The sequence below is a fragment of the Paralichthys olivaceus genome, chromosome 15, assembly GCF_024713975.1.
Source record: "Paralichthys olivaceus isolate ysfri-2021 chromosome 15, ASM2471397v2, whole genome shotgun sequence".
In the NCBI taxonomy this organism is placed as follows: Eukaryota; Metazoa; Chordata; class Actinopteri; order Pleuronectiformes; family Paralichthyidae; genus Paralichthys; species Paralichthys olivaceus.
In genome coordinates, this window is record NC_091107.1 from 11,298,843 (window position 1) to 11,314,552 (window position 15,710).

Sequence of the window (15,710 nt, forward strand, 5' to 3'; positions counted from 1 at the left end):
TTCATTCTGCTTTCTAAGTGTTTAATTAGAAAACCACTCCGATACATACATATATACATAATTATACATATTTAAAATTATGCCAAGGTGACTCTGCACCCCAAGATGTAGCAGGGATTGTGAATTTGACTATATTCATAAATATCACTTCTCCAGCCTTATTGACCTTTAAAGGCACTTTAAGTAGAAGTCAAATTCTCCCATCCATACAGTGCTTCAGCATCTTTAGATCCATCAGAACCGGAGGACATTGGGAAAGAATAACTGACCTTCTGATTTGTGGATGACACTTTCTACCCGCTATCACAACTGCCCCATTTTATTTGTAAAATTAAGCATCATGTACTGACACCAACATCATATTCATTAAAAACAAACGGTTCTCAAAAGGTTGTAAAAAGTTGCATCTTTTGGTTTATTTTGAGATACAATAAATACATTATAGACAAGTTCAGTTTCACTGCTTTTACAAGGAGATTTTTTATGAGATGCAAGTTTCGGGAAATCTTCGTTAGAGCCATAAGTTCATTTAGAGGCGTTGAGATCTGAACCAACTCAGCAAACTCTTTCTCCTGAAATGACACCAGCACAGAACAACAGAGACCTCCGACACAAGCTCACTGCAACACAGATGAAGTTTGACCAACAAAATGAACCCTTGATGCCACATCACATGTCAACAGATGGCAAGCCGCCGGTTACACAACCTCAGTTGGCTCTGTCATGGTTAAACCCCCCCCTGAAGCAAAGCTATACGACTGAGTCTGCAGGCGGATGTAAAGACGCCTTTGTGTAATCTCTGTGGGACTGATTACAGTCTGATGAGCAGAAGAATAATATCCCACAGATTGATTACAATCAGTTTATAATCCCAGAGACAATCAAACAGTTCCAACTCCATACATGGACGTGTCTGTGTTAGCAGACAGAAAATGTACTTGACAGTTATGTTGTGTTTAATGGCATCACATCCTTTATCTGCTGCTGCTGTAAGTCTCAGTATTAATTAATATCACCATGTGGTTTACTTAAAGGAATAGAGTAGTAATATATTTAATGTACATAGCAAAGAATGGATATGATTTAATACACAAATCCTGTTTTCCACAGAGGAAGAAGTGCTGCAGTATCGTCTTGTTGGTCGTTAGCTCCAAGTGTTCATTTGATTTTGGTCAGAGCCACAGCTCTCCTCTCTGTGTTCTGAAACAAGGCTCGGATCAGATTCTTCACCTCTGAACTGGAGAACTCCAACGCCAAAGGACCTTTACCATCAGCCCACCTGTGGAGGGGCAATAAAAATCATGTTATCAGAGGTTCAGTGAATCAATTGGACTTGTCATGAGAAGTACTAATAAATATCTGAAAACAGTAATTTAAGGTTTTCTGTGGCTAAATAACCCAATAACTTAGTGTAGGTTTGGAGAGTACACATTCATAAATGTTGGAGCTTCAAACTAGAGGTATGGAGTTTGAAATTAAGCATCTAGTGTTTGGTCCAGTTTCCATCTTACCTGTCAACAATCTCCTGCAGGTTGGCCCGCAGCACGATGACCAGCTCCTTGAAGGTGCTCCACTTCTTCACATAGAGCGGCACTTCCTCCTGATATTTCTTGTTCTTCTTTTCCTCAGCCAAAGGGATGAAGACGAGCGGACCTTCCTCGATGATGGTTTGGCACAGAGTGTGCAGGTGCTCCCCATCCTCAGAGGAAATATCCTGTAAACAGATATGGACAGAGAAATAAAATCCTTATTGATCATCAGCCACGAGTTTACAGAAGATCATCTTCATACCATATCAAGATAATATCACTTTTATGTTGAGGTTTTTTCAAGAGATGTATGATAGTGATAACATTTTCACATATTTGGACATTTTATCAACCCAGTACTGCACCATAAATGAAACCAGCTGTAGGAATCTGCACTTATTGATGATATGAACTTATCATTGAGGTCATTATAGTAGATATAATTCCATTCTACTCAATTTTTTCACAACAGGAATTTAACAGGAACCAACATTTACTTTTTGTGCTGTACATTGACTCTACCATTATTTGAAATCCAGCTATTATTGTAGACTTTACATTATGATTCTTTCACCAGCTGGCACCAACAATTCTGCCCCTAGTTTGGTTCCAGACTTGTTGGTATAATTGTTTATATGGTCCTGCGTGATGGAAAACAAGACAAACCTCTAGCATCATGATTTTGGCAATGACTTCAGTGATGGCAGTGTTGAGGAGGTTGCCCATGGCTTTACAATAGATGCTAACGGGCAGGACGTCCTGCCATACTGTACCCAACTGTTTCAACTGATGAATCACCTGCACACAAACAGATGAAAAGTGAAAGAATGAATAGTAAAACCATGGCACGGCTAATGTTAGTGGTATTATCAGTTTTATTTCATTACGACATAAAATATACAGTTCCATCATATTTTTCTGACACACTCATTGTTACAACTCATTTACATTCTTATTTTGAAAGCCTTTCCTCTCACCTGTCTCACAGCTTTGCTCGCTGCAATGTAATTATCTTCGTCATCCAGATTGCAGAAGTTGTGAGCAGTGGAAAGTCTCTCCAACAGTTCAGCTCTCTGCACATTCATCTGAGCTAAGAAGCACTGGGCACCTACAGGAAATAGTGCAGACCATAAATCTCCTCATGAAATGTTAATGAAACCAAGCCAGTCGTTCTAGTGATGCCTTATTATTGACAGTAGTGTTGGTGACTGAAATTATGAGGAATCATCCTTTCGGCACCATATTAGTTCATAGAAATGAATGTTTACCCAGTTTCCTGAAACCGGGCACCATGTCCACAAATGTTGCAACTCCCTCGCTGAGGGGCTGGGGCAGATGAGCTCTGAAATGGTGCCCCAGAGTGAGCAGGTGGTGGGCCAGGTACATGCAGTTGTTGTGTTGAATGGCAGCCAGGTGAGGGAACTTGAGCAGGTTCTCCCTGGATGAAGGAGCAGAGGGCAAAGTTTTTACACCTTCAGTGGAAATGTGTTGGTCTGGTCGGCTGTGCGTTATGTAATGAAAACATTCTTACTTGTGATATGTTGGCACAACATCATAGAACAGCTGGAAAATGTTTCTCACAGTGAAGAAGAGTTGTAAAGCACTGAAAAGAACAGAGATTTTGAAAACACATTTTTACTGATGAAGTGTGGTGGTCTGAGAAAAAAACATTTTGGTCAATCTCCTCCACACTGTGGACTGTAGCTGTACTGACTTGACTAGCCTCAGTGTTTTGTAATGACAGTAGCAAACCAGTGTTGTGAGCCAAAGACTCTCTACAACAAAATTAAAAATATAAAAATGAATAATGATACTGTACATAGTCCTAAATGATTACTTTCAGGAAGTAATGTTGTTCCATGGAACTATTACATTGTGCTGCCAGTCACAATGACATCATATGTACCTCATAACAACACACAGTAGGTCTTTGAGCACTGTAACATACCATTGTGTGGAGCTTCCGACAGCCTCACATAGAGTGTTGAGTGTCAGCTCCATCAGCTGCTGCACTGACTCACTGATGCGACAGGCTGGTAGACACAGACTCCACGCTGACAGCTGCTTTGTGTTCTCCATCGTGATCTCCTCCTTTGTGGCCTCCTGCTTCACCTTCAGCTCTGAACTTGGAGCAGGGAGCTTGGGGAGACGCAGCTTGGAGTCTGGTGTAATCTAATGGAGGGAGATTTTAAAAAAGGGATTATGGTTATATATAAAATATTTACTGTGAGAGACCAGCATGAGATGTTTTTTCCAGGAGAGTATGTTGGAAAAGAGAGGATTGTATAACACTTCAGGACATTCACATTTTCTCAACCACACTTTTCTCTTTAAACTACATTACTGGTTGTTTGAGGGTTTAATGCTGCAAGTATCTTCAATTCAATTCACTTGAATTCTTAAGTATTAGCTGCACAAAGGTAGGATTTACATTCCGCTTTAACATTAGACCTAAAGTGAAAGATTGTCTCAACCAGCATATCCAGAAAACGTTTGTTAGTCAAACATAATTACTGAAAACCAGCTTGACTTATGTATGCTAGGGCTGTTTACTTTTCATTTGAAATTTGAACATTCACTCCAACGTGGTGGCAAAAAGTGAATTCATTCAAAAGTTCACATGCCCACATGCCTTGACAGTGTTGTGCATCTTGGAGGTCATGAGTTTGCGGGCGGCTACAATGACATCCTTGCACTTCTTGCTGGCAAAGTGACAGTTGACGTCTCTGGCATATTTGAGCAAGTCTGTGGAGTCGCCCTGCAGAAATTCCATCTCTTTCAGGGACTTTTCAAACTCCTCTGTTTCCTTGATCACCTTGAGTATGTAAAAAAAAATATATATAAAAAATGTTACAGACCACAATAACCTCTTACAATAGCAAGACAAAGACATGTTTCTTTTCAGTATGTAGTTAACAATACCATTTGTATATTTTCTGTAGGTGTAACTTTATAATTATATTATAAATATATCATATATATAATTATATATGTTAGGTCCATACACTTTTATATTTCTCTAGCTGGCTGCTGTTGGTGGGGATGGAATAGAGCAGACACTCGTTGATGATGCACTGGGAAAGTTCCTCCCAAATCAGCTCCCCCAAGATAGTTGAGAGCTTTTTAGCACCAATGGACACGTCTGAAAAACAACACACGTGACTTGCCTTTCTCAAGCTCATCATACAACATATCAAGAACAGAAAGTTTGAGATAAGCATGGCTAACACGTAAGATCATCGCTGTTTATTTGGTCACTTTTTCGTTACAAATGCGCCTTATGAATCATGAAGTTGTGATAAAGATGTTAAACACAGCAACACTGAGCAATCTTAAAGCATGATGTTATATTTCTACATGGGCCCAGCCATACTTTACCTAGCAGGTGTGAGTGCAGTGTCTTGAGCACCAGGAGCAGTTTCCTGTAGACCTGTGACGGTGTGGATCGCTCATCTCGGCTCTCCTCCAAACACTCTAAAGCCAGGAAAGTTCCCTCACCCTGCTGCTCTGTTACCTTCACTGACAGTGACGGGTACACCACCAACGGCTTCAACATGTTCTTCAACAGTACTTGACCTGAACGACAGAAAGGACAGAAATGTGCTTTACCCATGATGTCTGTATAAAGGACTGCATATTCAGAGATCCGTTTCTGTTGTTCTTACTGAAGAGTTTGATCTTGTGCTGAAGGTCTCCTTGGATGGCCAGAGCCTGCAGGACAGAGCACAACAAAGCAGGGGGTTTGGGTTCAACCTCTTTACTGCAGGGATGGCTCAGCTTCAGCTCAACCTTCAGGAAGGACTTCAGACCTGCAGGCTCTAATGGTAAGAATCCAAAGCCAATGTTAATGCAACGTGTTCAGGTAGATTTATCATTTTGTTTTTGAAATACAAAGAACATGAAATGCTAACAAGTCTAAGACCAGCTTATAAATGCATCTATTTTGTCCAAAATGTACGAAATTGAAATTATGACTGGAATTCTGGAAGTGTTTTTGGGTGAAAGGTGAGTCACTGGTATATGATCTACATCTGACTAACATAGTAAGAATGTTCTACCAGAGGACGTCTCACCCTTTGAGGATGGCAATCTCCAGATGACGAGGCGTTTCCATTCATCTCCCATGTGGTAAATTAAGTTTTCTCTCTGCACTGTCAGCTCCGAGCTGAGAGTACTGAGCAGAGGCAGCTGGGAAGTCTTCCAAGCCTTCAATGAATCCACACTGGCTCTTGCCTAGAAAAAAATATTAACCATGAATCAATGTTGGGATGCACTTAAGAAAATAGTTTATTGTAAATACTATAAATATGCTTACATGTAGCAGCAACCTTCTCACTTTTCCTTGACCAGTATTTACATTAAAGGTTCAGTGTGTAGAGTTTAGTGACATCTAGTGGTCAAGTTGCAAATTAATACCCCTCACCTCACCCTCCCCTACCAAACATGAAAGAGAACCTGTGGCAGCCTTCAGTTGCCTTAAAAACTAAAAGGTGTTTAGTTTGTCCAGTCTGGACTACTGTAAAAAAAAACATGGTTGCCTCCATAGAGAGGAACCCCTCCTAAAGTAAATATAAAGTATTTAAATATAAAGGGTAAGAAAGAAAACAACAACTCATACAATGCAGATAAAACACAGAAGTGAAAACATCACGAGGATCCCTTTCACCTAAATCTTCCACACTGAACCTTTAAGCTTGTTCTGTGTTCTCTCTTCACTGAAGCCAAATCAAGCCTAAACTTAAACACATCGCTATGCCATTTTTTTCTTGTTACATTTATTCAAGTATATTATAGGGCAGTTAAAAGTCTGTCTAAAGAAATGAACTTTAAATAGAGAATATTTTATATTAGCCATGTTTTCATTAGTTTTCAAACAATTGCTCAGGTCTACTTCAGAGTAATGGTAAGTTTGTATGGACATGATGTTAATAGCTCTTACCCTTTCCAGCTGGTTGGCTGCATCAACATACTTCTTCTCTTGTAAAGCTTTGCTAAACTCCTCCATTGCATTGTGAAACTGAGCCAAACAGACGGAATGACACCAACAGAAATTACAGATCATCAAAATTCATCGTTTTCTCTGCTAGATTTTTATTTAATGTACGGCTAACCCCAATCCACACATTTGTATCTATTTTTCAGGACAATGCAGAAAGCAACTCTTAATAACAGCTAGTTCCAGTAAGAAATATAAAATTATAAAAATATATTTTTTTGTCCTTGTGATTTTAAAACTGAAATGTGTAAACTCAATCAATCTGTAAATTATATGTTCACACTCTGAGCATTTTGACACTATTTAAATACAACTACGTAAAACATTTAACTTAATAAAATACATGGTTGATTTACCTCTTTGATGTATCCTAGCATTTTTATGATGATGGTATTTTTCTCCAACTGCTGCTTCAGTTTTGCATACTCCGCCACAGCCACATGGATGTTTTGTTGTACCTGTGTTACACACACACACACACAGTTTAATGGCAGTGCTAAACAATGTATCCCAGTCTGTTCTGCTCTTTCATCACATTTATAAACAGTTTCAAGCATACCTCATTCTCAATGCAATTTTTAAGGACATCCATTTCTTTGGCGACCTCCTCCACCTGCACCATTAGCTCCTCAGATCCTTGGAGACTGGGTAGGAAGTCACCATATCTCTTATTTATCATGTCACATACTTCTTCCTGAGAAAAAAATGAAGCAAAAGGAATTAATAGAAAGCTTGTTTGCAAATGTATTTAATTATATTCATCTACTTAGTAATATATATATATAATGGTTCCTGTTAATTACAAAAGCTTGTACACACAACCACTATACAAATGACAAGTTATATAACGAAATTCCCAGTGGGTATCCACAATAACCAGTCATTTTTGGCGAACCTATCTTTTCATCCATCCAATGACCCGGACAGAAGCAAATTATGTTTGATTCAGTAAACAACCGGGCTTACACAGAGAACACAACTGCTGTATCATGGCAACTGACAAAGTGCATTCAATCCAAAAACTCTTCACATCTAAAGGGACTGGAGAACAGTTGCCTTTTTCCTTGATCGATTATTAAAATAAATGTATTGAGTGGATCAGTCTAAATCTAAAACTGAGTTGGACACTTAATAAAATTACACACGTTTTTCTCATAACAAAATGAATTTTACAAAGTTAAATAGTAGTCAGATAAATACTCTAACTGATCTAGAGCTTCTTTACCTGTTTGTTCGGCTAGTGTACTAAATTAGTTGTAGGTGTTTTTGGAGTGAAGTGTCCTCTGTCTAATGACTGGAAGGATGAACAAGTTTAGTCAAGCTGACCTTGACGATCATGCGTCTAAGTAGAAAGACTGATGTTTATACTACAGGACGCACATCCGAGTCATTGTCCTGAGGTTTCAAATGTGTTGAGTTTGCTAGTGAGCCACGTAGCTCGTTGGATGGCATCACATACACTGTGGCTAGCTAACAGTACTGCTAAAGAAAATGTACTAAACTCGTATTAAGTTAGCTCAATGGTGCACTTTCATAAGTAAACGATGTCCCCACTGTTTATTCGCGGCTAAGTGTTATTCCAGTGAACATCTTGCCGCAAGTTAGTCAGAGGATGAGTTAAGTTTCACATCTGTCGCTGTTAGCGCTAACGGCTAAAGCTAATTCAAACTTTGTCCAGCGAAGCTAATGCTACGTCAGCTAGCGGGTTACCTTCGTATCCTCCACCTTGCGCGACATTTTGCTTATTTTGCCGGACAGGTCCTCTTTCTCCAGTTTGCCGGAGCTGGCGAGTACTTCGGTCACAAACGACGCCATGGTGAAGTAACGTTATAATGTTTGACACGTTTAAAACAAGTGTGACAGCCATAGACTGTAGACCCTCCGTGCCACAACAACCCAACACCCGCCAGCTGCTCTGATTGGTCCCGAGATATCCACTGGACCCGCCTCCCACGGCCCTCTTCTTCGTTTGATTTAAACAGAGGACAAGTTGCTACCAGACTCCATCATTACCCCCCTCTAACGTTAGGAGAATGTATAACAAAGGGCTTTAGGCACAGGTCCGTCGTGATCTCTTTATATACAGTCTATGGTCGTGATCCAAAGAGAATCCAAAGTGAATAAATAGGAAAGTACATGGCAACAAGGGAGGGTAGTCAATAACTGAATCATCACAGCAAAGTATTTTTGTAAACAAATTTATTTTCCTAAAAACATCTCCTGTTTTTTCTGGCATTTTTGAACAAGATAACACCCACATAAAATATGTAGTGTTGCAACCTTAAAATACGAGTATCCATGCACTTTGTGTGTTTTTCCATTTGTTTACGTCTTTAAGATCGTTGTAAATAATGAAATTACATTTGTAACATTACTGTGTGTGTATTATTTGGTTAGTGACTTTATAAAAACACTGCACCCTCCAGCCCAGTAGGAGCCAGTAATGCTCTTAAGAAAACTAAGGAAGAAGAACTACCAATCTCTATGGCAACGACAACTATCCGCTTGCTGTCCTTTTAGCTTTGCTCTTAGCTTGTTAGCTTCTCATTGTAGCTTTAACCTACAACATTATTATTAACTTTTCGCCGACATTCTTTCCGGTTACGTTTCTAAACGCCGTGAGTGGGTAGCTAACAATTTTCAAGTCGTTGTGAAAGCACCAAACACAAAACGTATGAAACTAGCCGTGTGCTAAGGCTAGCTCACCTAAAGCCAACAGCGTTTGTATGTTTACGTGGTAAATGTTAATGGCGGACTTTTGGAACACGGATACCGGAGAAGCTGTGTATCGATCCCGGGATGCTGTCAAAAACTTGAGAGTAAAGTAAGTGACTGAAGGTGACGTTAGCATTAGCCTAGCCATACAACTCTTTGCTCAGGATACGTTATTTCAACGCGCTGTTTAATTCCCTGACTCAGGGTGCGTATAGAGAGGGTGACCTCCACAGCAGCCCTCTCCCAGCACCTCCAGCAGGAAGTTCTGTCCCAGCAAGACAGAGGAGCCATTGAACTGGAAACCCTCACCTCACAGAGCCAGACAGGTATCATTATCAAAAATACTGCTGGACAATCTTCCACTTTAGTTTTCTCTGAACATAATCCACAGATTACTTTGTTATGTACTGTACTCGTGTGTTGCACCACTCACACCAATTTGCCTTCATCAGTTGAACTTCAGTAAAGATTATCTTTGACCCTTTTCCTGTGTCATCAGGTGATAATGAGGAGGAACTGGAGGTGGGCTGGCAGGAGAAACTCTTCAGTGAGGTAGAACACTTAGTATCTTCATCCCCCAGCATATTCAAATTATGGAGTTAAGATTAGATATCTTAAAATGATTTTGATCAATTATAATTAACTTTTCCTTTCAAATACTTTATTCACCACCTTTTCCATTTCCTTGCCAATGTTCTATTGTGTCTCTCTGTGGCTCCAGTATGAGATGGAACTGTTCCAGAACGAGGCAGCATGTCAGACTCCTCTGGACCGGCAGTACCACACAGAAGTCAAGGCCGTGAAGAGGGCTAAGGGCAGACGAAATCACAGGCTCTTCACATACACGGACCATGACCGCTACACCAACTGTCTTCCATTCCACCAGCTGGTATGCTGCATCCTATATTCTAATAAATTAAGTCCAAGTACGATGCATTATAACAAAGTAACACAATTCTTTTCTTGTCAACCTCATCTTTTCGTGGTATCTAAATCCAAAACCACATTTTCCACCTAATTGCTACTCCCAAGATAAGAAACATTCCCTAAAGGCACTGCCAAACAGAGTAATTACATTTATTCTGTTGAGTGTTATGTCATTTGTGATCACTATGATCAGGTTTATGGCACATAAGTTTATCTTCTTTGAGACTTTGGTACTATATGTGAACCAGACTTCCACACCCCCCAGCATAAGTGTCGTAACTTTAAGAGGTAACAGCCTGTCTCCTGTTGTATTGCATTTGAATGTTAAAAGCTCAAATTCTACAATTGTTGTCTGCAACTGTGTTTTTGAATTGCTTTTTGTTTTTGATCCTGAAAGCAGCAATCCAGTGACGTATTGACCACAACCAAATCCAGCCCCACTTTCCTGGCAGAAAGGATGGCCAGCATAAGACACAGATGGCAGGACAGACGCACCATGTACGTTAAATGGACTGATAACACTATAGTGCCTTACACTGTGTAAATGCAATGACATTAGGATCAAAATTCATTATGAAACTTTTATTCTCAATCAGTCATGTGATAGGATGGTCTGGTGTATTTTGCAGGGACTCTAGTATCCCCAAGTCAAAAATCATCAACTGGGAGCCCACAGAGGAGTTTGTGAAGAACAGTCATGTGGTGAATAATGCTATGCAGACCATGCACGTCATGGGAGACCTGGGCCCCCCTGGAAGGTAAGATCCTAAAAGTTTGCCTTGCAGTATGACAAAAACTGAGTAACCTATTCATTAGTGTCAGTTTCCACCTGGTATTAACATGTGCTGTATGTGGATGTGTATTGTAGATGATAAAATGTCTGTCTTTTGTAAAAAAAATAACATTTTGCATCACATATTTTCTATTAACTAGTTCCATAGCACTATGAGATAGCAGACACTTTGGGGAATCTGGATGCTGTCGCACAGTACTGATGTAATTAACACCAGGCAGAAATCTGACCACAGTGCAAAAACAAGACCACCTCCAGATGTGGACGAAATATTCAGATCGATACAATTTGGGAACCAAAAGCAATATACATTATGAGATGTTGAAAATGTACTGTTAGCAGGGTTCTCTGATAGCTTAAGTGAAAATCTAGCTGTTTTTCATATGTGGGTCTGTTCTGATTTTTCTCTGTGTTTGCTTTTTCAGACTGGGTCGCAAAGAGAATGAATATTTGCTCTGTACAATAAAAACAGATGGCAGTGGAACAGTCGTCGTAAAACCTGACTTCAACAAAGGCAGAGAGCCATACAGGCAAGTTCAAAATGTCATAGGAGGTCCAGCATGAACTGATATACTGTCATAGTAACATGTTTTAAAACAAAGAAAATAAAACTCTTTTTCACTAAGATAAAGGAATATATGGTTACTCTGGTTAAAAACAATATGGTGTGTGTGCTTTTGAGCAGGATTGTAACAGAGGGGGAAAGAAGAGAAGTTTGGCGACTCACTGTGGAGAATGTGTCCACAGCCATGAAACCAGAGGAAAAGGACCGGGAGCAGAACATGTACAAAGATGTGAGTTCATTTAAATCTCCCTTTCTTCAGGACCAGAGTAGAATTATTGATTGTGGGGTCAAATAACATTATTGTGACATGGATACATCCACTTTTCTCTGTTTCTAGCTGTATGTAAGGCACAAGGATTACCTCACTAGCCTTGTTGGACAGGACTTTGAAATGGTAAGTAATGGAAATGCCCATTATATATCACTGCAAATCCTCACCTTTGAGAAGCTGCAATTAAAAATCAAGTATTAACACAAATCAAAATTTTGAATTAGCTGTTTAACACTTATAATGCTGGTCCATATTTGGTCTCTCCTCCAGCCTCCTGTAGGTATTCTGCGTTACTTTATGAATGGAGAAATAGGTGAGTAGGAAGAATGTGGTCATAGCTCACATTTAAAACAATGAATTTTCTTTGTCAATCAAGTCTCCTACTTATTTCTACCCAGTCTCAGCTCAAGGTTTTGAATATGATAACTTATACATCCACTTCTTCATGGAGCTGCCCAACAGTGAGTAACATTGTATGTATATAGCACTGTGTGCATGGTGGAACTTACTGTAGCTGTTGTGGACACCTTTTTAAATTTTTTAGTAGTTTGATTAAATTGAATTGAATTGTGTTCAAATTGTACCACTCTTGTTTGTTTAAGACTGGTCCAGCTTGCCTTTCCACTCTCTCTCCGGGGTCACTCAGACCTGCCGAACTAAAACACAAGGGAAGGTGAGTATACTGTAAAATAAACTGGGGAACAACCTCACAGTGAATTACTGAGATTTGTCAAACATTCTGTCTGCCCACAGGAAAATGTAGCTTTCTTCAGTCACCCCTTCAGCTTTGAGGCTTTCTACATGAGTGAAAAAGAAAGTGAAGGTTAGTTTAAATTATTAGTTATTTTGTTGATACTAACTGATTTGAATGGATTTTACTTTAACTTCATTTCAAAGGCTGAATCTTTCTTTTTCTTTTTTAGAACCAGTTCCACAGTGGCCAGTGCTCTACTTCAAGGTTCTTTCTCTGGACTCCTGGCAGCGCTATCGAACTGAAGGCTATGGATATGTGCTATTTCCAGCCATACCTGGTATGTTATGTTTATTAAAAAGCTGTGGATTTAAATGTAGGGCTGCAGGGAACAATTTTGGCTGAAATTGTCATTTAAAAGAATAATTTTCTCTCTTTCAAAATTTGGATTTTTATATTATTTCAAACATGTTTGTGTGTGTGTAATTTCCTATGTGCCAGGTAATCACAAAGTAACATGCCATACATGGAGACCCCTTCAGACGGGGACAGTGTCTGCTCTGAGGCGCTTCTTTATTGGAGGTTCTCCAGAGCTTGAAGACCACAGCTATGTCCGAATACCAGGGACTTTCAAGGTAAGTTCTAACCTCTGTGGAAGCTCTCTGTGGAAGCATACATGTAATTCAACATTTTCTATTGTTTGAGGTAACTCCTTATGGAAATTTCCTGTAAATAACACATTTCTGGTTATATTCCCTTTTTTGATCTACACATGCATCCTGATGGAGTGCAACTTCCATTATTTTGTGAATATTTTGGAACTTAATCTGTCCATTCTCCATATCTTTTTGATTTTAATACCTCCATGTGCATCTGTAGGGAGAGAGGCTGAGTCGCATTGGCTTTTCCACAGAAACGACCGGAAGTGTCACCTTTAATCTGCACTGCATCCAGCAAGCCCGGTAAAGGAACCTGGGTTATTGTGACTGATTTTTACACCTATATTCCACCACAACAGTGAATCTACAAAATCACAAAGTCTCCAGCTACACAGAATTTCTAGAGAAGAGATTCATCTGATTAAGGTTATCTGAAATGACCAAAACAATATACACTTATATAATTTTTCCCCGGGTGCAAGATATCAATTTCAGAAGCCACATCATTACAAACCTCAGTATTTGTTTGTGTGCAGTATTTAAGTTAAATGCTCTATTTATTATCATAATTTATCATACATTTAAATGATTTCAGTTTCTGTACTGTAGCTGAATGTGTGGTTTATTATATCCATATTGTGTTTTTTCAGGTCATTTGTTGATGCGGCCATGTTGAAGAAGAGGAGACAGAAGGTTTATGACCAGTTGGGAGGATTTAGTCAGCAAGGAGCTGTCTGCACCATCCTGGGTAAAGACATTCACTCATGATAATTACTCAATACTTCATATAGCTCAAGTTCTAGAGATTTTACATTTTAAATATCAGTTTGAATTGTTAGATCAACTTGTTGTAAATATATATTGTTTCTTAAGTATATATTTGCCTCTGTCAGAGGCCTTCCACAGAGCCAGAAGAAAGATGCAAGAGGCCAGAGAAAGCCTTCCCAGAGACCTTATCAACGCCACTTCCCAGCTCCAAATCGATTCTTCTACATAGGTGTGAAAAATACTGTAGCACTGTCACTCTGTCAAATAAATAACAAAAAGTGCCCAAATGGTGTAAACATACCGATCAGAGGTTTAGTATTGTGGTGAAATAAGCAGCAAGCATTTATCAGCAATGCAAATGTTGCACAGCTTCAGTTTTTTGCCGATAACACAAAATACTGATGTACTGTAACAAGCCAGAGAAAAAACAATTGTAACAGTTATTTATTCTTTGTAAAGACTGCTAACATGGAGGGAGGGGGTAATAATTGGGGTATAATATAGATTTACATGGTGATTTTGTGGTGAAGGAGAAAAGCCATTAAATCATCACACATGCTATTCTTTGTACAGACACTGTGAAATTGATGTAACTGACAATAAATATATTTTTTAGATTTGATCTGTATTTTTTTCATAGTTTATTTTGAACATGGAACAAGCATCACATTTGATTTAATACAAACTTTTTATATGAACTGTAACTACTGTTTTTTCCACTGTCATTCATATTTCATACATACTTATACTAAGACTATATCTTTTGTATAATGTAGGTAAGTGTCGTATATGTTTTGTACACTACCTTACCTCAACGGGTGTGTGGTAAGAATGACATTTTGAGTGAATAAGGCTGATTGTGGGTCAGAGATTTTGTGTAGACTGGAACATGTTGCAGTTACTTGAGAGGGGGTTATACACACATTACTTTACATTACACTATATGTTTGGAGTCAAAATACTGCCAGAGCTACCAGGAAGTTCTTGGTTTAAAATACTATTCAGCAGAAAAGCTATAATTCAAACGGAAAAGCTTGACAGAGAGGCACTGAGACTTGATGTCTCCCACAGCACATACAATACAAAGTGTGAACTGCAAAGGACCAAGACATGTTTTTGCGATGCATAAGACACGACACAAAATGCACCATGGGATTAAATGTTTCAATGTATGCATTGTATGTTGTGGCTGTAATTGATTCACACATGTATGCCACTAAAAGCAATGACATACTGACACATCCACTTCAGTTAAACCTGCAGAAACCAAGGAAAAGCTGCAGGTTTGCTTTGTAGATTTTGACTTTACATACAACACTTACTGTGCAATCAATTTATATAATGAAATGCATAAAACTGCCTGAGAATACATAAATTCAATATTCAATATTTGACCTTCAACAAATAGATGTTTGATTACTTGTTAATGCATTAGTTATAATATAATACTGTAGTTGCAGGATATTATGAAATCAGTTACTTTTGATATTGTGAGATGAATATTCCTGATTTTTTTGTTCCTCTGGTTTCCACTGTCAGTCAAAGCGTCCCTCTCGTGCTACATTCAAACGCATGGGAAAGTATACAACTGTTACAGGTCACGCCCGAAATCCATTGCAATTGGCTACACATGTAAATATAAATGTAGATACAATGCTTGAACTGATTGATATTACACGTGCACCTAAATAACAGTGGACTAAATCAATTTGTATACATCAACTACCTTCTGTCTGGGATCCCTGGCCTTGTTGTCTCACCAGTCCTCTGCGTGCATAAACATATAGTGCAATTTC

At 39.0% G+C, this 15,710-nt stretch overlaps 2 protein-coding genes across 3 annotated transcripts; one reads left to right on the forward strand and one right to left on the reverse strand.

Annotated features, from left to right (window-relative positions):
• Positions 1-391: 391 nt before the first annotated feature.
• On the reverse strand, positions 392-8,456 carry zw10 (zw10 kinetochore protein). Its single transcript, XM_020086216.2, has 16 exons — positions 8,236-8,456; positions 7,085-7,219; positions 6,882-6,983; positions 6,469-6,546; positions 5,603-5,762; positions 5,195-5,347; positions 4,908-5,105; positions 4,535-4,671; positions 4,162-4,344; positions 3,478-3,701; positions 3,061-3,132; positions 2,798-2,967; positions 2,507-2,637; positions 2,196-2,327; positions 1,512-1,714; positions 392-1,279 (listed from the first exon to the last, which is right to left on the reverse strand). The coding sequence occupies exons 1-16, from the start codon at positions 8,338-8,340 to the stop codon at positions 1,159-1,161; spliced, it is 2,304 nt and encodes a 767-aa protein (XP_019941775.2). The 5' UTR covers positions 8,341-8,456; the 3' UTR covers positions 392-1,158.
• Positions 8,457-9,002: 546 nt separating this feature from the next.
• mks1 (MKS transition zone complex subunit 1) lies at positions 9,003-14,536 on the forward strand. Of its 2 annotated transcripts, none has more exons than XM_020085526.2 (18): positions 9,003-9,349; positions 9,445-9,566; positions 9,740-9,792; positions 9,962-10,129; positions 10,565-10,665; positions 10,797-10,925; positions 11,386-11,490; positions 11,646-11,754; positions 11,863-11,919; positions 12,067-12,109; positions 12,195-12,257; positions 12,399-12,469; positions 12,550-12,619; positions 12,720-12,827; positions 12,989-13,122; positions 13,367-13,449; positions 13,797-13,894; positions 14,040-14,536. In XM_020085526.2, the coding sequence occupies exons 1-18, from the start codon at positions 9,267-9,269 to the stop codon at positions 14,141-14,143; spliced, it is 1,701 nt and encodes a 566-aa protein (XP_019941085.2). In that variant the 5' UTR covers positions 9,003-9,266; the 3' UTR covers positions 14,144-14,536. The 2 variants fall into 2 exon arrangements, with proteins under 2 accessions (XP_019941085.2, XP_019941086.2); XM_020085527.2 differs by having other exon boundaries at positions 9,125-9,349; positions 10,568-10,665.
• The last annotated feature ends 1,174 nt before the right edge of the window (positions 14,537-15,710 follow it).

What these genes read in the sequence shown, in the direction of transcription:
- zw10 (XM_020086216.2), bottom strand. Translation starts at nt 8,340, where the DNA reads ATGGCGTCGTTTGTGACCGAAGTACTCGCCAGCTCCGGCAAACTGGAG. An exon ending in CAGCCAACCAGCTGGAAAGG is followed by an intron (nt 5,763 to 6,468) that starts GTAAGAGCTATT and finishes ATTTTTTTCTAG; the next exon opens with GCAAGAGCCAGTGTGGATTC. An exon ending in GAGATTGCCATCCTCAAAGG is followed by an intron (nt 5,348 to 5,602) that starts GTGAGACGTCCT and finishes TCTTACCATTAG; the next exon opens with AGCCTGCAGGTCTGAAGTCC.
- mks1 (XM_020085526.2), top strand. Translation starts at nt 9,267, where the DNA reads ATGTTAATGGCGGACTTTTGGAACACGGATACCGGAGAAGCTGTGTAT. An exon ending in AAAGGCAGAGAGCCATACAG is followed by an intron (nt 11,491 to 11,645) that starts GCAAGTTCAAAA and finishes GCTTTTGAGCAG; the next exon opens with GATTGTAACAGAGGGGGAAA. An exon ending in GAGTGAAAAAGAAAGTGAAG is followed by an intron (nt 12,620 to 12,719) that starts GTTAGTTTAAAT and finishes TTTCTTTTTTAG; the next exon opens with AACCAGTTCCACAGTGGCCA.